The sequence below is a fragment of the Cupressus sempervirens genome, chromosome 3, assembly GCF_028749045.1.
Source record: "Cupressus sempervirens isolate cs-2001-9-10 chromosome 3, ASM2874904v1, whole genome shotgun sequence".
Taxonomy (NCBI): domain Eukaryota; kingdom Viridiplantae; phylum Streptophyta; class Pinopsida; order Cupressales; family Cupressaceae; genus Cupressus; species Cupressus sempervirens.
The window spans coordinates 213,098,495-213,119,331 of record NC_143120.1 but is presented as its reverse complement, the minus strand read 5'-3'; the positions used below and the strand labels follow the sequence as shown (position 1 = coordinate 213,119,331).

General features: G+C 38.0%; 1 protein-coding gene across 1 annotated transcript in view; it reads right to left on the bottom strand.

Annotated features, from left to right (window-relative positions):
- Window positions 1–226: 226 nt before the first annotated feature.
- LOC149565575 (uncharacterized) overlaps window positions 227–20,837 on the bottom strand; it is a 60,301-nt gene continuing 39,690 nt past the window's right edge. Inside the window, exon 3 of the mRNA XM_089819094.1 lies at window positions 227–461. Coding sequence (XP_089675220.1) covers window positions 444–461 — 18 coding nt within the window. The 3' untranslated portion in view covers window positions 227–443. The remainder of the gene's footprint in view (window positions 462–20,837) is intronic.

Genomic DNA, 20,837 nt, shown 5'->3' with positions numbered 1-20,837 from the left:
GGACTGTATTATGATGCATGCTGATAAAAGTGCTATAAGGTGAGAAACTGGTGATGGGAAGAAATACACAGGTTACATATGAAGCGAAATATCAGATATTTAAGCCATCGCAAGCTGGCTGTCATCTACTAACAATGGCAACCTATTTGGTGGAGTTATATTGCTCAAGTATCAAAAAATGGTGCGACTCATTTGCCAATTACAAGTAATGAATCAGTTAAACAAATTTTCTGCAAACAAAATATTGTCATTTACTTCCTTTTTATATATAAATGTTCTCCAATAGGTAGGAGTTTAATTATGTTCAAATTGTATACTGATATTCAAATGAAATGACACAGCATTTGACCTGTAAAATACACGATGCCAAAGAAGACAATTTTTTGGGACAGAAGATAGCAAGATGCCATATTCATTTTGCTTCTTGATGCTCCACGCTATCATCAAATGCATCCACCCAACTGCATAAGCATCACCCCAAACAGATGCCGTGAGAAATGTAAACCACGAAGTCTAGAGTTTAATCCACTGCATGTTCACATCAAAATGGAAACAGCAAAAACTGAAGCTTTTGCTTGTCCAAGAAAAGACGAGATACATTCATAATCCATCAGATTGTTAATGTGGTTGAGTCAAAAATCTTTAATTTTACAGATTAATTTAATTAGCCTCCAGTCATTTATAAATAGAAGCAGTACCGCTAAAATATTAAATATAAATTTTGCCCAAATTTGCTCAGCATGGTCTACATTCTACACATCAAACCACCAGCAAGATATCTTATGGTGAGATTTTGTTTGAGATAAAGAAAAGTGAAGGAAACTAGTTACCAAAGAAAGTAATCTCCAGGCCAGCCATACATAACATGGAATACTTTGAATCAGGTTGTTAACTAAATAACTAGTATCACTATAATTAACAATTGTGAAGGAAAAGCCAAAAGCATGAGCTGTTATATAAGACCACGATATCACAATTTACCTGACCCACTTCAGTTGCTAAACAATTGCTTGCAATCATAAGGCAAATCAACCTACTTGAATGGATAGGTAAATACATACGGTAAGAAGGCAAGATCCAATGTAAAAGCCGTTTGATGAACATTATTAGAATAATCTTTAAATGCTCACTATTGTAGTTTACTGTAAATATTAGAATGTTTCTAATATTTAGTTGTAGTGTAGAATAGAATGTTTCTATTCTATTCTATCGTCCTTTTGTATATATTGATCGTTTCGATCTCTGATTAATCAAGCAAGTATTCTGCCATTTACGTTTGTAACATGGTATCAGAGCAAGGTTAAATTTTCTTTGAAAATAATAATTTCTTATTGAAATTATCTGAACCTGGTTTTCGAAATTATTTCTTCCTAAATAATTTTGCTTCGTTATATCTAGTCCAAGCTAGGGTTTGGATGACTGTAAATCACGTTTTCCTATGGTAAAATCGCGGCTCTAGAAAATTTGAAAATTGCTGGTTTTTTTAAAATCACGTTTCTTGTTCCTTGGTGATCTGCATCTCAGTTACAAACAGCGGATCTTTGGTCTATGCTTGCGACTGACATCAATCAAGACAAATATCTTCTGGTTGCAAAGACGTCAATCCGCCATTTATTTCTGCAAATTCGTGATTTATTGGAGGTCCGACGTTCGCAGGTTTATGGTCGTGTTTTTTGCCCATTCGTGTGACCTCCAGGCGTCAGTGTTCTGATTTTCGGTGTTCGTATGACCTCCTCCATCCTGCCGTGACCTACTTCCAGTACTGGTCGACTGTAAAACCACCATTTTTTTTGCTAAATCGACCTTCAAAGCCAATGACTAGGGTTTTGCCCGAAACCTTACTTTGTGGGTCTAGACAAATTTTTCTGTTTGCAGATTCTTCGTGGGTTTTCCGAGATCTTTAATGGGTCTTCATCAAATTTTTGTGGGTGTCTCGATTTTTGTGCCTCGATTTTTGAGCCAGCGGATCCGAATTCCGACAACGTATTATTTTTGGGTTTTTCAAGCTCTTGTCCGTATACTTCTCCATTTTTTTTGGGTCATTCATTTTCTCACCTCGAAATTTGTGCCATTTGAGACATTTGCATATTATGACCATCTGTATCAACAACATCAGAAGTCAAACTCAATTCAACAGCAAGCCAATGCTGCCTAGCACTCAGAGCAGAAAGAATCTCTCTATCATGCCTTTATGGCCAGCATACCTACAAATCATGCGATATCTTCTGCCTGGTACATCGATTCTGGTGCCTCTCGACATTTCACTAATAGGCGTGATTGGTTTGTTGAATTCACTCCCTATTCTAATTCAGTCATCTTTGGAGGCGGCGAAGAATACAATATTGTCGGAAAAGGCAATGTTCAGATTCAGTCTGGAGGAAGAAAACTCATGTTTCTCAATGTATGTTATGTTCTTGGCATGAAACATAATCTTCTGTCTGTTAGTCAGATTAGGAAGCACTCTCCTCAGTTGGATGACGTCTTCAGTGGAAATAAGTGTTCAATTATTGATCGTGCTTCTCGCACTATCCTTGCTATCGGTCTTGAGGATCATGGTATTTATAGACTTATAGATTCAGGAGATTCTCTTGAGCATGCCTTCATCGCCGAATCATCCGCTCTCAGCAGCCTCTAGCATCAACGATATGGTCATCTGAACATGCAATATCTAGCACAACTTGCTCGAGTAATTTAGTCCATGGCCTACCTAACATCCAGACCCAGAACCATCGCGTTTGCGGAGCTTGCCAAGCAGGGAAGCAACATAGGACACCATTTACGAATGGCGAATCATGGCGGGCATCTAGAGTGCTACAGTTGGTCCACGCTGATGTATGTGGTCCTATGAATACTCCTATTTCCGGGAACAGGTACTTCTTACTCTTTGTGGATGATTTTAGTCGCAAAATGTGGGTATATTTTCTTAAGCAAAAATCAAATGTTTTTCCTATATTTCAGCAATTTAAAGCTCTAGTAGAAAAAGAGTCTGGTTCCTCCATCTGTACTCTTAGGACCGATAATGGGGGGGAATTTTGTTCATCTGCTTTCTCTGTCTTCTGTACTACTCACGGCATTAGACGTCAGCTCACCACACCTCACACTCCTCAACAAAACGGTGTTGTAGAGCGTCGTAACCGTACCATCACAGAAATGGCTAGGGCTATGTTAGAACATAGAAATGTTCCCAGAAAATATTGGGCAGAAGCAGTATCCACAGCGGTCTATCTTCTTAACCGATCACCCACTCTTGCCGTTAATCATAAAACCCCTGAGGAAGCCTGGTCTGGTCGCAAACCTAAGATCAACCATTTGAAAGTTTTTGGCTCTCTGGCATATGTATGGATTCCTGATGTCAAACGCACTAAGTTGGATTCCAAAAGCCAAAAACTTATGTTTACAAGATATAGTTACACACATAAGGCCTATCGGTTGATTGATGTAAATACTGATCGTTTAATCTTCAGTCGTGATGTTGTGTTTGATGAGGAACTTGGACCATTTCCGCTCTCTGACTCTCCACTGCATTCTGAGATTCAGTCTTCAGCAATCTCTGACTTGGGTTCTTCTATTTTACATGAGTCATCTGATGCTACTGATACACCACCTCAGCCACCTCCTGATAATACAGCTATCCCGACAGCATTTGATATTGGCTCCTCGACTCTTCGGCCAAAATGGTGGGCTAAAACGATTAGTGATCTTCGTCCTGATGAACTCATTGAGGGTAGAACCTCCAAAAATAAGAGCATTCAGCACAACACAGTTAATATAGCTCTTATGGCAAACATCCATAGTATCCCTGAGCCCCAGACATATGCAGAGGCCAAAGGAATTCCAGAATGGGAACATGCAATGGATGCTGAGCTTCAAAGTCTTCAGAAGAACCACACCTGGGTTCTTTCAGATCTTCCTCTTGGGAACAAACCCATTAGCTCTAAATGGGTCTATAAGGTCAAGTACCATGCAGATGGTACCTTGGACAAATACAAAGCCAGACTTGTTGCTCGAGGATTCACCCAACGTGAAGGCATTGACTATGAGGAGACATTTGCTCCAACAGCTAAGATGAGTACTATTCGTATTCTGCTTGCCATTGCAGCTCAGTATGGTTGGAAAGTTCATCAGATGGATGTGAAGAGTGCTTTTCTCAATGGTAAATTACAGGAAGAAGTCTACATGACACAGCCCCCAGGTTTTAAGGTTGCCGGTTCAGAACCAAAAGTATGTAGACTCAAGAAGGCCATCTATGGTCTTAAACAGGCTCCTAGGGCTTGGTACATAAAGATTGATCAGTACTTGGTTGCTCAGGGATTTCAGCGCAGCCCGTCAGATAGTAATTTGTATATTAAACACCCTAGTAATGAAATTCTTTTTCTTGTTGTCTACGTGGATGATCTGATCATTACTGGGAGTTCAGAACATTTGATTTCAGATATCAAACAGGATCTATGCAGAACTTTTGACATGACCGATCTTGGATTGCTTCATTATTGTTTAGGTATTGAGGTTTGGCAGACTGACAACAGTATTTTTTTGTCTCAGTCCAAGTATGCCAGAAGTTTGCTTGACAGGTTTCGAATGCAGGATTGCAAACCTGCCACCACTCCTATGGAGACTGGTCTGAAATTGTCCACACAATCTGATTCTCCTCCTGTAGATGAAACACTCTTCAGGCAACTAGTAGGTAGTCTCATCTATCTTACTACTACTAGACCTGATCTCAGTTTTGCAATCAGCTACATCTCCCGGTTCATGACAAACCCCAAGACTGATCATTGGATTGCAGCAAAACGTGTATTACGCTATGTACAGGGTACTTCAGATTATGGTCTTTGTTATACAAGGAGTACTACTCCTCAGCTCCGTGGATTCGCCGATTCTGATTGGGCCAGCTCAGTTGATGACAGGAAATCTACTTCTGGTTATGTGTTCAGTATTGGATCTGCAGCAGTTACCTGGACTAGTAAGAAGCAACAGGCACATGCCCTCTCCTCTACAGAAGCAGAATATAGAGGAGCTGTCAAGGCAGCTTGTGAAGCAGTTTGGCTCCGTCAGATGCTTGCAGATATGCATATTTCTCAAGCGGGTCCAACTTCTTTGTTTTCAGACAATCAGGCAGTACTCAAACTCGCCAAAAACCCAGTGTTTCATGAACGAACCAAGCACATAGAGCTTCATTGCCATTATATTCGACAATTAGTAGAAGATGGAACTGTTCAGTTACTCTATGTCCCTACCTCAGAGCAACCAGCAGATATTTTCACAAAACCCCTTGGTCCTGACAAGTTTGTTAAATTCAGGGGATCTATTGGTGTAGTAAATAGATTGAGCATTATGGGGGGGTATTAGAATAATCTTTAAATGCTCACTATTGTAGTTTACTGTAAATATTAGAATGTTTCTAATATTTAGTTGTAGTGTAGAATAGAATGTTTCTATTCTATTCTATCGTCCTTTTGTAAATATTGATCGTTTCGATCTCTGATTAATCAAGCAAGTATTCTGCCATTTACGTTTGTAACAAACATAACAGGATAGACCCCCACACACTAGCACCAGTCATGTTTATGTAACCTTCTATATTAAACAAAGATAATGTGTAGGCCAATTCACCTAGAATCTGTATAAAGAATCAAAAAGATTGGAACTTGAGCTATAATAAAAGTCATTATACAAAAGTCAATATTGTCCAGTATGCAAGATATGGATTTCTCCAGCATTCTGTCCTTTCTAGAGATCTTGCATCATGAGAATTTAAGCCCACCTCCCACTATTTTATAATTAGATAGCTTCACTTCATTTGGTGATATTTTTTTCCATTATTTTCCTAGCTGTTTTGAATCTTCACTTTTTGAGGTACCTTCTGTCTGAGTTAAAATTTTCCCTTCCATTCTGAACCTGGTTCTCTAATTTTATGGTCAATATTTCCATCAGCAACCTGAATTTTCTCCCAAACTCTTCAGATATTGTCTAGAATTAGGGCTGTACATTTTTTAACCAATGCTGGTTTAGAGAAATCATGCCCTCAGTTCTCTCTTTAAACATCTGTATTGCCAGATGGTCCTCCACCACCCAGAAAAAAACTACTAAAAACTATCTTTCATAATGATCAGATAACAGTAATCAACCAATAGTTCAACAAGAATGGGTAAGGATTATTTATTAAAGCTAAAAAGCTCCTCAAGAAGCCCAATTCTGATTGGATGAAATGTAACTAAGATTGAAGGTTTAAAGAAAGAAAGACTTGATGTGCTCATTTATAGGAGGATACCCAGGCCCAAATTCCTGGCAAGCTGGATGCGTTCAAATTGGAAACCAAGAGGACAGATCGATATATTAACTCAGATCTATTAGATTTCCACAATCCATGTAAATGAGATTTTAATTTCTGGATTTGATTGTGTAGAAATTAAAATCTGATATATTAACTGTCAAAATTGTACTGTATTTCAAGGCAATCAATTTCTCATAGAATGGAAAACCCTTTCCAAGGTGCTCTATTGTTCTATAGCAAATCTGGTCTGTTCTTGCTGAATCCTGATTTCAGTCCAATAAATGAGCTCCCGAGCAGCATTCTAATTTAGGCAAACTGCTGTTACTCCCTAAAAATATATATAAGACATTTCTGAGCAAAATACAAAAGTGAATAGGGAGTTCATGGTTAATTCCAAGTTGACCATGCAGCCTGATGTTTAACATTAAGCCACCATCTATGTCAACATTGACCTGGAAAGGTCTCTCTTGACCAGAACTCTTATAGAACTTGAAGCATGAAGGTATACTGTATAGAATTGAAAGAACCTATTGATTATTAAAAATACACATTTAAATGCAGAACATCACAAGAATGGGTATCTTCTACTAATTGTTGGATGTAATGGCAATGAAGCTCTATGTGCTTGGTTCGTTCATGAAACACTGGGTCCTTGGCAAGTTTGAGTACTCCCTGATTGTCTGAAAACAAAGAAGTCAGACCTGCTTGAAGAATATGCATATCTGCAAGCATCTGACGGAGCCAAATTGCTTCACAAGCTGCCTTGACAGCTCCTTTATACTCTGCTTCTGTAGAGGAGAGTGCCCATGCCTGTTGCTTCTTACTGGTCCAGGTAATTGCGACAGAACCGATACTGAACACATAGCCAGAAGTAGATTTCTTGTCATCAATTGGGCCGGCCCAATCGGAATCGGTGAATCCACTGAGCTAAGGAGTAGCACTCCTTGTGTAAAGAAGACCATAATCTAAAGTACCATGTACATAACGCAACATACGTTTCGCTGCAATCCAATGATCAGTCCTGGGGTTCATCATGAACTATGAGATGTAGCTGACTGCAAAACTAAGATCAAGTCTAGTAGTAGTAAGGTAGATGAGACTACCTACTAGTTGCCTAAAGAGTGTTTCATCTATAGGAGGAGAATCAGATTGTGTAGACAATTTCAGACCAATCTCCATAGGAGTGGAGGTAGGTTTGCAATCCTGCATTCAAAACCTATCAAGCAAATTTTTGGCATACTTGGACTGAGACAAAAAAAAAATACTATTGTCAGTCTACCAAACCTCAATACCTAAACAATAATGAAGCAATCCGAGATTTATCATATCAAAAGTTCTACATAGATCCTGTTTGATTTCTAAAATCAAATGTTCTGAACTCCCAGTAATGATCAAATCATCCACATAGACAACAAGAAAAAGAATATCATTACTAGAGTATTAATATACAGATTACTATCTAACAAGTTACACTAAAATCCCTGAGCAACCAAGTACTGATCAATCTTTATGTACCAAGCCCGAGGGGCCTGTTTAAGACCATAGAGGACCTTTTGGAGTCTACATACTTTTGGTTCTGAGTTGGTTGTGTTGTGCTGAATGCTCTTATTTTTGGAGGTTCTACCCTCAATGAGTTCATCAAGACAAAGATCACTAATCGTTTGAGCCCACCATTTTGGCTGAAGAGTAGAGGAGCCAATATCAGATGCTGTCGGAATAGCTGGATGAGGAGTAGGAGCAGGAGTTGTATTATCTGGAGGTGGCTGAGGTGATGTATCAGTAGCATCAAACGACTCATATAAAATAAAAGGACCCAAGTCAGAGATTGCTGAAGACTAAATCTCGAAATGCAACGGGGAGGCAGAGAGCTGAAATGGTTTGAGTTCCTCATCAAACACAACATCACAATTGAAGATTAAATGACCAGTGTTTACATCAATCAATCTGTAGGCCTTATGTGTGTGATTGTATCCTGTAAACATGAGTTTTTGGCTTTTGGAATCCAACTTAATGCGTTTGGCATCAAGAATCCATACATATGCTAGAAAGCCAAAAACTTTCAAATGGTTGATCCTAGGTTTGCGACCAGACCAGGCTTCCTCAAGAGTCTTATGGTTAACTGCAAGGGTGGGTGACCGGTTAAGAAGGTAGACAGCTGTGGATACTACTTCTGCCTAATATTTTCTGGGAACATTTCTATGTTCTAGCATAGCCCTAGCCATTTCTGTGATGGTACGGTTTCGACGCTCTACAACACCGTTTTGCTAAGGGGTGTGAGGTGTGGTGAATTGACGTCTAATGCCATGAGTAGTACAAAAGGCAGAGAAAGCAGAAGAACAGAATTCCCCCCCATTATTGGTCCTAAGAGTACAGATGGGGGAACCAAACTCTTTTTCTACTAGGGCTTTAAATTGCTGAAATATAGGAAAAGCATTTGATTTTCGCTTAAGAAAATATACCCACATTTTGTGACTGAAATCATCCACAACAAGAAGTACCTATTCCCAGTAACAGAAGGAGTATTCATAGGACGACATACATCAGCATGGACCAGCTGGAGTACTTTAGATGCCCGCCATGATTCACCATCCTTAAATGGTGTCCTATGTTGCTTCCCTGCTTGGAAAGCTCCGCAAACGCGATGGTTTTGGGTCTAGATATCAGGTAGGCCATGAACTAAATTATCAAGAGCAAGTTGTGCTAGATATTGAATGTTCAGGTGACCGTATCGCTGATGCCAAAGGCCGCTAAGAGCGGATGATTTGGCGATGAAGGCATGCTCAAGGGAATTGCCTAAATTGACAAGCCTATAAATACCATGATCCTCAAGACCGATAGCAAGTGTAGTGATAGAAGCACGATCAATAATTGAACACTTATTTCCACTGAAAATGACATCCAACTACAGGGAGTGCTTCATAATTTGACTAACAGATAGAAGATTACGTTTCATGCCAAGAACATAACATACATTGAGGAACATGAGTCTTCTTCCTCTAGACTGAATCTGAACATTGTCCTTGCCAACAATATTGTATTTTTCGCCACCTCCAAAGATTACTGAGTTAGAATAGGGAGTGAATTCAACAAACCAATCACGCCTATGAGTGAAATGTTGGAAGGCACTAGAATCTATGTACCACGCAGAAGATTTCACATGCTCTGCAAGTATGCTGGCCATAAAGGCATGGTAGATAGATTCTTTCTACTCCGAGTGTTGGGCAGCATTGGCTTGCTTTTTAATTGAGTCTGACTTCTAATGTTGCTGATATGGATGCTCATAATGTGTGAATGGCACAAACTTCGAGGTGAGAAAATGAAAGACTCAGAAAAATCGAAGTACCCAAAAGAGAGCTCAAAAAACCCAAAAATAATATGCTATCAGAATTTGGATCCGTTGGCTCAAAAATCGAGGCAACGAGAAAAATCCGACAACCCATTTGAGATCTCAAAAAACCCACCAAGAATTTGAAAACAAAAAAAAATTCCAACCCCAAAAATTAGGGTTTCAAGCCAAAAAACCAGTCTGCGACATGGAGGTCAAAACAACAAAAAAATGGTGTTCACAAGTCTGAAAATGCCTGATTTTGATCAGAACAGGGACGTTTTTGTCTAAGACAGCATAGGCAAGGAGTTTTTAGCAAAAAAAAACTGTGATTTCACCCTTAAAAATGCTGTCTTTGGCAAACCGTGACTTCAGAAAAAACGTGAGTTGTAGAGAACGCGATTTGAGAAAACATGTAAGTTGCAAACAAGAGGCGTGATTGCTGTAGTTACAAAGGCCAGATCCCTTAGTAACAAACCCTACACAAGTCAAGAACTGGCTGTTTGCAAATCGTGAGTAACAAACCCTACACAATTCAATCAAGGAACTCGTGATTTGCTGACTGATGTTGCACTTTACAAACCCGAGTTGCAGATATTTCTCATCCCAAACCCTAGCCTGAACTAGGTATAATGAAGCAAAACAATTTAGGGAAAGAATAATTTTGAAAATAAGGTTCAAATAATTTCAATAAGAAATTATTATTTTCAAAAAAATCCAACCTTGCTCTAATACCATGTTACAAACGTAAATGGCAGAATACTGGACTTGTTAATCAGATATCAAATGATCTATATATACAAAGAGGAGAGTTGAATAGAATAAAAACATTCTATTCTAGACTACACCTAAATATTAGAAACATTCTAATATTTACAGAGATACAATAAGATACAATAGTGAGCATTAAAAAGAAACATAAAGATTATTCTAATAAAACAACCATACCCAAAAAAAAATGGCTCTAGTTCTGAACGTGATCAAGCAGCAAAGCCATAGAAATCCAAATCTATCCAAATAGAACAGATATAATTAGATGAAATCTACTTCAAGAAGAATAACAAAGTCCACAATCCCCTAGGAAATAAAGGATAGTGGTTGTGACTCATGAGACAAGAGAATAGAAGGTTCACTCAAATATAAAAAAAGCATCAAGGGAAAAACAAAATGAGTTTGTAGATCTTTATTTCTTTATGACATTCTGGCTCCAAAACAACAATGGAAGCTTCAATTAGAAAAGAAATTGTTGATCCTTAAGGGAAATGATAGCTCTAACAACCAAGACAAGCTTTCTGGCTATGTTGCCAATCTAAGTCCAGTATGAACTCGATCTACAATCTAATTTAATCTGCCTGCATATTTAAGCAGGAATCAAGATTGTGGGGCTGGGTTCATTGATTGTGGGGTTGGGTTCATGATTTGACATTGCCCTTTGTGGCCTAAAAGGGATCTCAAACTGTAAAAATCACTTCTAGAGCATTTCAAATGCCAAAACAAGTTTATTTTAGCTTATTCTGTGGCATAAAACAAGTATCATTCCAAAAAGCTGAACACTATTTTTAACTTTTTGAATCAACAAAGGGAGCTGAAGATTGACCTTCGAAAGTTTTACAACAATTATTTTGTCATTTTACATATTTGCAGTGTTGATTGGGTGCTAAGAAGATCGTATAAGGATATTTTTGCAAAGAAGTTTATCTCATTTTCCCCCTTCATTTTTGTTTTACAACCATGGAGCAATGTCTCTTCTTTGTTTTTTAATTTTCTTTTATTCTTCTACAAATGAATCGGAAGAGCTAGGTATTTATATATCTGTTATTTGTTTTCAAAATTTTATTTGTTATGAATGTGCTTGTAAAATTTTCTGCCATAGGGATTACAATGGCAGCTAATTTAACTCCACAACCTAACCAAAATTCAAAACAAATGTGTTCTGTATGGAAGTATGTTAATATGATACAACCAGTTTCAAGTGGTGGGAGATATATTTGGATTGGCAAGGATGTGAAGTTAGTCATAAAAGTTCACATAGTGAAGTGAAAGCCCGTGTAGAATATCTTCACAAGGCATCAAAGTTTCTCCTACCAAGAATGGTGTACATGTATCATCGAAGCAAGTGATAGCATATATTACAGAGCAAGAGCAGATAGATTATCTTGCAATCCATAGAGAAAATGTTCCCTTACCAAAATGAAAAACAAAAAGAATAAGCCCCCTATGCCATCATATAATCCCAATGTTGTGGTAGAGAGCCATCCATTTTCAGCCACTCCTGGAAATGAAGACCCCGCTACAAACAAAAATACAAAGGGACATCTTGAAACTGCATTTCAAAACAAGACTCCAAAAATTGCCGATCCACACATAGCAAGATGTATTTATGCAAATGGGTTGGCTTTTGGTTTTGTTAACTCACCATATTGGCCAAAAATGATGAGAAAAATCAATTGAGCTCCCAAAGAGTACAAAGGCCTGAGCTATGAAAAGTGTGGCCCCTTATTGGGAAAAAAAGGTTTAACTTGTAGAAGATTCATTGAAGCCGATAAAGGATTCATGCATTGAAACGAAGGTATCCATTGTTTCCAATGAATGGAAAGATGTCAGATGTCAAATTCTCGGACCTAATTGGCTTTTGCTTCCAATTAGCCTATTCCTCGGCTCCTATTGGCTAATTGGTGGCAGTTGCTCTAGCATGCTTTGAGAGCTTAGTTTTAGTTTTCTTGGCTTCCAAGATCTATGTGGGTGTCTATTTGGCATTCTAATTGGCGGCAATGCTCTTTGTAGTTTCTTTGGCCTTCTAGTTTGTTCTCCCCAATTCTTGGACAACACTTGTTTTTAGGAAGTGCCCATTTTGGCACCCGACATCAACTTCATCTTCAATTATACTTCATCATGAACATTTTCAATTTTTGGTGTTTTGGTGGGGATATTCACAAATTGATTAAAGATTACTTTAATTATTGCAATAAATTTGCAACGTATATTGTTCTCTTCAGTGTTTTAATTTTATAAAGTAATGTTTTGTTCACCAAGTTAGACACCTAGGGAATTGGAACTTGGGCATTAAGTTGTTTTTAATTGTTTAAAAAGCCTTTTTTGAAGGAAATGAATATATTTGAGTGTTTAGATTGCAATTTTTCTTGACAACTCTATATGAAGGAGCTTTGGCTCCCGTTTTTATTCATTCAAAGTTGCATACATATCAAGATGTTAGAGTGATCAATGAGTTCTTCCCCAACGAAGAAAATATTATGATAATAGATAATTGTCTATTATTAGTTAATGGTAATCTATTGTAAATATCTAGTTAGCTTTAGTTAGTTGTATCATTTTTAGCTTTCTCAACTAGAATAGAATGTTTCTATTCTTTACGAACGTTTCGTAAGGAAACATCATTTTATTAGTTTGTATATAATCACCTTTCGACCTCTGCTATTAACAAGTATTTTACCAATTACTTCGTAATATGGTATTCGAGCCAATACTTCAAATTTTTTTTTAAAAATTATAATTTCTTTTGAAATTTTTTGTTAAAATTTTTTGAAATTATTTCTGAGACTTTTCACATAAACCCGGCTAGGGTTTCCATTTTTTGTGAAGACTTTCATCCGTTTGAATCTTGGAGATTATGCAATATTTTCATCTAGGGTCTGTTGATAATAAAAAAAATTTAAAAATCAGCAATTGACTGCATCTCACGATTTTTCCTACTCGTGACTAGAAAAATCGTGTCTTCAACCCGCACCCATGTGATTTGGAGGTTCACATTGTAGTTGCACGGGTTTGTATTTCCTACTAAATACATAGAATCCATAGTTTTGATTCAGATAATTATCTAAGACTTCTTTTTTTTTGAGATTGTTTCCACCATCTGCGCGACCAGCAGATGCACGATTTTAGGGTGAAAGTCTGAATGTTTCTGTATCAAATCTTCATCCTCCCTACCGTCTTAGCCAAAACGACTCGGTTCTAAAAAAATGGGGCATCTTTCTTCCTGCAAACACCATTTTTTTGCAATTCAACCATTAATGGCTGCCAGCTAGGGTTTTCTTTGAAACCTTAATTTCTAAGATCAAAAAAATATTATGATTTCACATTCTTGGTGGATTTTTCGAGAGCTCAACTAGGTTGTCAGAATTTTCTAAGCCTTGATTTTTGTGCCTCGATTTTTGAGCCAGTGGATCCAAAAAATGACACCATAATCCTTCTAGGATTTTCGAGCTCTCTTCTGGGTCACTCCAAATTTTTTGGGTCTTGCATTTTTTCATCAACAAAATGCCTTCAAAGATTTTTACTGGCATCTCTAACAAACATCCTGCTCAACCACAACTCAAAATTCAATGCTCGAAATTATGGCACTTGGAAGCAATGGATCATCGCAATTTTTGAATATCGGAACATCAAGCAACTTGTTCTAGGTGTTACGAAGCATCCTAATGCTCCTGGTCATGATCAAGATGCATGGGATCTAAATAATCGAGAGGCAGTGATGCTTCTCATATTATCTGTGGCTAATGATCAGTTTTCCCTGATTCCATCATCAAGACAACTGCCAAGATCTAGACACATCTCGAAGGTCTTCATGAGACTTCTGACAAAAGAAGAGCTTTCTCTCTGAAAAACACTATTTTATATTCTCATGGATGAGCGAACCTCACTCCAAGCACACCTAAATAGGATTCAAGAAATCTGTGATCAGTTGCTTGCCATTGATCGCAAGATTGAGGAAGAGGATATTGTGGTTATCACTCTTCGGAGTTTACCAAAGTCCTATGAACATTTTATCGAGACTGAACATCACGTCTTCTGGTGTTGATTTGAAGTTCACTGATCTCTGCACACTTCAACAAGATTGATGGAATCAATAGTTCGATAGCAGCTCCACCTCCATAAAGAAAGCCTTTGCTGCTAAATCCTTTCAGAAGGATAAAGGCAAGTTTCAGCAGCCATCTCAACAGAAGTCTTCTACTCCAGCATTAGATGGTTCCCGAAAGAACATTCAAATTAACTACTGCCACAAGATTGGGCACATGAAGGTTGAATGTCAGAAACGCTTAGCTGCACAATCTAAGCAATCAGGTTTGCAGCCCAAAGCAACTAGTGCATAGCACACTGAGCAAACGAAGTTTGTTGTACTCCTTTATAGCTAAAAGAACTACAAATCATGTGAAATCATCTGCCTGGCACATTGATTCAGGTGCCTCTTGTCATTTCACTCACTGCAGAGACTGGTTTACTGACTACCAGTATTATCAGACTATTATTTTTGGTGGCGGAGAAGAGTACACGGTTGTTGGCAAAGGCAACATTCAAATATAGTCTGCTGGGAGGAATCTCATTTTCCTCGATGTGTACTACATTCCAGGGATGGAACTAAATCTTCTCTCAGTCAATCAATTACTCTGACATTCTCCACACTTGGATGTCACCTTCAGTTCACATTAGTGCACCATTACTGATCAAGCGGCTTAGTCTACTGTTGCAATGGGTCTTGAGGATCATGGTCTTTTCAGACTTACTGATTCTAGTGATTCTCGAGACTTGGCTATGGCTGCTCGGCAGTCTTTTGTTAGCACACTTTGGCATCAGCAATTTGGGCACTTAAATGTGCATTATCTTTCACAGCTTGATCGGGATGGGCTTGTTCATGGATTGCAAAACATACAGACTCAACAGCTCGAAGTTTGTGATACACGCCACACTCGGAAGCAACATCGCACACCTTTCACCAGTGGCGATTCATGGCGATCTTCTCACGTACTTCAGCTTGTTCATGCCAATATCTGCGGCCCTATGGCCACTCCTCCTGTTCTTAGGTCCAGGTATTTTCTGTTGTTTGTTGATGATTTCAATAGAAAAATGTGGGTGTATTTCCTTAAAAGTAAATCAGATGCATTTCCTATATTTCAGAAGTTTAAACTTTTAGTTGAAAAAGAGTTTGGAAAATCTATTATCACTCTTAGATAACACAATGCGGAGGAATTTTATTCTAATGTTTTCTCTAGCTTCTTGGATACACATGGCATCAAATGCCAGTTAACCACACCCCACACGCCACAACAGAAAAGTGTAGTTGAATGTCGAAACCGAACAATCATTGAGATGGCTCAATCCATGCTCAAACATAGACATGTTCCAAAGAAGTTTTGGGCAAAAGCAATTAACACTGCAATTCATCTATTGAACTAGTCACCCATAGTGGTAGTCAAAGGTAAAACTCCGGAAGAGGCCTAGTCATGTGGCAAGCCCAAAATCAGTCACCTGAAGGTTTTTGGCTCCCTTGCTTTTGTTTGGATCCCTAATGCGACACGCACCAAGTTGAATGCCAAGAGTTAGAAGCTCATGCTTGTTGGATACAACAGTCTTCACAAAACCTACCGTCTGATCAATGTTGAGGCATCTCGTCTCATCTACAATCGTGATATAGTCTTCGATGAGCAACGAGGACCATTCATGCATGTTTCTCCTGTTCCTAATCCAACAGACCAACCTATGAAGGCTCATGATTTGGGAGTTTGGTTTCCATTAGGTCCACTTGATGGGAGGGCACCAATAGCTCCTGTAGCTTTAGTTATACCTATGATCCCTATATAAACACCTACGGCTTCTCCTACAGGATCACCTTGATTTGTAGATGTTTCACCTGAGTTTGATCCAGATTCCTCTGAAGATGAACCTGCTCATCAAGCATCTCCTGATACTAATGTTGGCCATTCTCCTCTCTGGCCTAAGTAGTGGGCTAAGACACGTGCTGATCTTCGTGATGATGAGCTCATTGAAGGGAGAACTGCTCGGAAAAAGTGAAAACCTATAGAGTCCGCTGACTTTGCTCTCATGGCCAACATTCACAGTGTATTTGAACCTCAAAATTATTCCAAAGCTAAAGGAATTCCAAAGTGGGAACAGGCCATGACATCTGAACATCAGAGCTTGCTTAAGAACAACAGATAGGTCCTTTCTAATCTTCCACTAGGAAAGAAACCCATTGGCTGCAAATGGGTTTACAAAATCATATACAAATCGGATGGTACTTTGTATAAGTATAAAGCTTGTTTAGTTGCAAAGGGCTTTCCTTAGCGTCGGAGCATTGATTATGAAGAGACCTTTGCTCCTACTGCAAAGATGAGCACCATCAAATTAGTCCTAGCCATGGCAGCACAATTTGGCTAGAAGGTCCATCAGATTATGTCAAGAGTGCTTTTCTGAATGGTGATCTCCATGAAAAGGTCTACATGATGCAGCCTCCTGGTTTCAAGGTTGTTGGTACAGACCATCAAGTTCTTAGATTGGTAAAAGCTCTCTATGGCTTGAAGCAGGCCCCTCGAGCATGGTACATAAAAATTGATAAGTACCTCAATGATCATGGCTTCAAGAGGAGTTCTTCAAACTCAAATCTATACATCAAGACTATTGACAGTGACATCATCCTTTTGGTTATTTATGTGGATAATTTGATCATCACTTGCAGTTCGGCATTTTTGATTCAGGGAATCAAACAAAATTTATGTCAATCTTTTCATATGACTGACCTTGGGCTCGTGCATTATTGCCAAGGTGTTGAGGTTTGGCAACAATCTTCTGGTATATTCATCTCTCAATCCAAATATGTCAGGGCCTTGTTAGACAAATTTTGTATGCAGGATTGCAAGCTTGCATCTACACCTATTGAGAAAGGTCTCAAGTTATCCGCAAAGTTTGATTCTACTTCCGTTGATGATACTACATATAGGCAACTAGTAGGCAGTCTCATCTACCTCTCTGCTACTAGACCTTGCCTATATCAACTTCGCAATCAACTATATCTAACGCTTTATGACAGCTCCTAAGGTTGATCATTGGATGGCAGCAAAGAGTGTGCTTCGTTATGTGAAGGGCACTTTCGATTATGGACTTGTTACCCTCGAAGCTCTTATCCTAAACTCCGTGGGTTCTCCGATTTAGATTGGGCAAAATTTGTTGATGATAAAAAGTCAACTTCTAGATGTGTTCAATTTGGGATCCGGTGCAATCACCTGGACTAGTAAGAAACAACTGGCATTTTCTCTCTCGTCTACAGAGGCCGAATATAGAGGCATTGTTAAGGCAAGATGTGAAGTTGTTTGGCTTCGTCAGATGCTTGGGTATATGCAAATGTCACCAACAGGACCAACTCCTCTATTGATAATGAAGGCGTTATCAAGTTAGCACAAAATTCGGTCTTCCATAGCGAACTGAGCATGTGGATGTTCACTGTCACTATATACGACAACTGGTTGATGATGGGACAATAGATCTGCAGTATGTTCCTACCGCAGATCAGACTGTAGACATCCTCACCAAGCCTCTTGGTCCTAATAGTTTGTCAAATTCAGCGGACAGCATGGTGTTCTAGATAGATTAACAATTAAGGGAGGGTATTACGATAATAGATAATTGTCTATTATTAGTTAATGGTAATCTATTGTAAATATCTAGTTAGCTGTAGTTAGCTGTAGCTTTTTTAGCTTTCTCAACTAGAATAGAATGTTTCTATTCTTTACAATCGTTTCCTAAGGAAACATTGTTTTATTCTTTTGTATATAATGACCTTTCGGTCTTTGTTAATCACAAGTAAGTATTTTACCAATTACTTCGTAACAAAAAACTCTCATCAATGTTCTCTAGTATTGATGGTGAGAAATCTGTCCTAACTTGGTTGGTGATTTTACACAAGAATCACATCAATTCTATTAGAATATTGTAATGTTTCTTTAATGATCATCTTAAGTAGGCTTTTGTTTATTGGGTAGTTTCTATTTTCATCGTTAGTTCATAACTGTTCCTTTTAGAAACATTGTCTTTGTAAATCTATTTAAGGGGCTTTCATCTCCGTTCTTTAATACAACATTGATTTACCATAACAAAGTATTAAAGAGGGTTGATGGCATTTCATAAAATTTGGCAATCTTTTTAAGAAAAATTGAAGCCTCGTCTGATTTGGGATTTTTTTAGAAATTCGTTTTTTTATTTTTTGAAATTAAAATTGTCGGAGGTATTTTATGAGAGTTTGGTGGTTAGCGTTCAAAAAAAATCTGAAAATCACAAAAGATTGGTCAAGGGATTTGATTGCATGATTTTCTGATTGGAGCAAAAGTTTATAATTTTAAAGATTGTGTGCACTTGCATGTGATTTGTGTGTTCTTGCATGTTGCTTGCATGTGCATTTTGTGAAGTGCATGTTGCTTGCATGTTCATTTTGTGAGTTGCATGTTGCTTGCATATGTTGTTTACGACGTGAAGTCTCGTGTTTTGCTGTATAAAGGTTTCTTTGATGAGTTTTCATTATTTTTTCACTTGAAACATTTATGATGGGTTTTCATAATTATTAATATTTTCCTTAAAAAAAATCTGACGGGTTTTCATAATTTTTCCCTTAAAATTTTTTTGATAGGTTTCATAACTTTTTCCCTTAAAATACTTCTCATTCAGTAATTTACAAAGTTATATGAGATTCCTTTGTATGTTTTTACCGGTTTTTCTTGAAAAAAAAGTAATTTGTAATCTTGGGTTTGGTGATGTTTGCCTAAAAAATCATGATTTTTTGCAGCTTGCTTTTGGGTGTCGTGCTTTTCTACAAAACATTTGAGGGTTTGCCATTTTTTTCCTCAAAATCATAGCAGTTTTTCTCACTAAGCCTCTAGCTATAGGGAGTGGCAGCTTTGTTATCCAACATCAAGTTGGCTGTTTTGTGGTGATTTATGGTTGGAAGTTTTGCAGATTATGGCAGGGTTAGTGGCTGACTCGTCTCAATGTCAGAGTCAGTGGCAAGCTCGTCTCTTGTTGCAGAGCAATCTGAAGAAGGACAGCCTTCTCTTATTTTTTCTGAACAGATTTTGGCTAGTCATGATCACTGACATTTTGCAGATGCAAGGAGGATATCAATAACATCAGAGTGCTCTGAAGAATATATGACCACAAGATATGTACAGTCTTCTGCAGGGTAGTTAGACAATGATCATTAAGGAAGGGCATTAGAATATCGTAATGTTTCTTTAATGGTCATCTTAATTAGCCTTTAGTCTATTGGGTAGTTTCTACTTTCGTCTTTAGTTCACAATTGTTTCTTTTAGAAACATCATCTTCGTAAATCTATATAAGAAGCTTTCATATCCTTTGTTTTATACAGCATTGATTTACCTAACAGATTCTCATGTCGTCATCATGATTTGGGGTTTCAACCAAATGAAGGTTTTCAAAGTAAAATTGACTGCAAGTTTCAGAGATTGCTGGCATTGGCTTTTTTAATTTTTGGTGTTGTTTCCAGAAATGGATAGCGGGTGTTTTTGGGCCTCATCATAACCCACCTTGTGCAGGTCATACCCCTTCATATTTGTGCCAAAATTGTAAAATTTGTCAAATGTTTCTGGATATTGTTCCAATCAGTTTTAAAAGCTCAGCAATCCTTATGCAGGTATTTGACTGCAGTTATCAGCTGGCAAACAATTTCTAGTTATGTTGTCCCCTTTCCAGCAAATCACTCATGTATTTGTTGGCACGAATTGACGGATAAGAATTTGATGTTTTTAGGCTGCAAATTCTTCTTGAGGTGGCGCGCTGACCTGGAGGATTGATAACAATGTTAGATAGCAGATGGTGTCAAAAACTGAAGATGCAAATTTTTGAAGACAAAGGCCCATGTTTGCAGCACCCAGTAACGCTGTTATGTCTGCAGATGCATTACAGACTTGTTAGTGTTGGTCAGGATCATTCTTTGGCATTTGAGATGAGCTTTTCAGGTGTTTAATCCTCAAGAGTACAAAACAGGAGAGTTGTGATTGGTTAGGTGGCTAGCTGAGTTCAGTCTGCAACAGAAAGTAAATTATTCTGTTCTTGGGACTGTAACAGTCACCTTGATTGCTGATTTGGAAGTACAAATTGGTTTCATATATGCATTTCATGCAATCATGCCTTTATTCGAATGTCTAACTTCCAAGAAATTTGTAGCGCCATATTGAATGAACATTAAAAATATTTAAATCAGAAATTCTTATCAGCATATTGTTCACACTGTCCTCTCATTTCACACGTTTTCAGAAAGGAAAAAAAGAGTATTCTCAATGTCAATCATTTCTCTTAAAACAAGCAATGTATTCAAAATTTTGTGAGCCATAGATTATGTAATGTCCCCTTCCAAATTTTCCCTAAAGTCATAATTGCGAACAATTAGGGTTAGGGTTACATCTTACAAAGTAAAATTTATCAAAAGACAACGTGATCCTA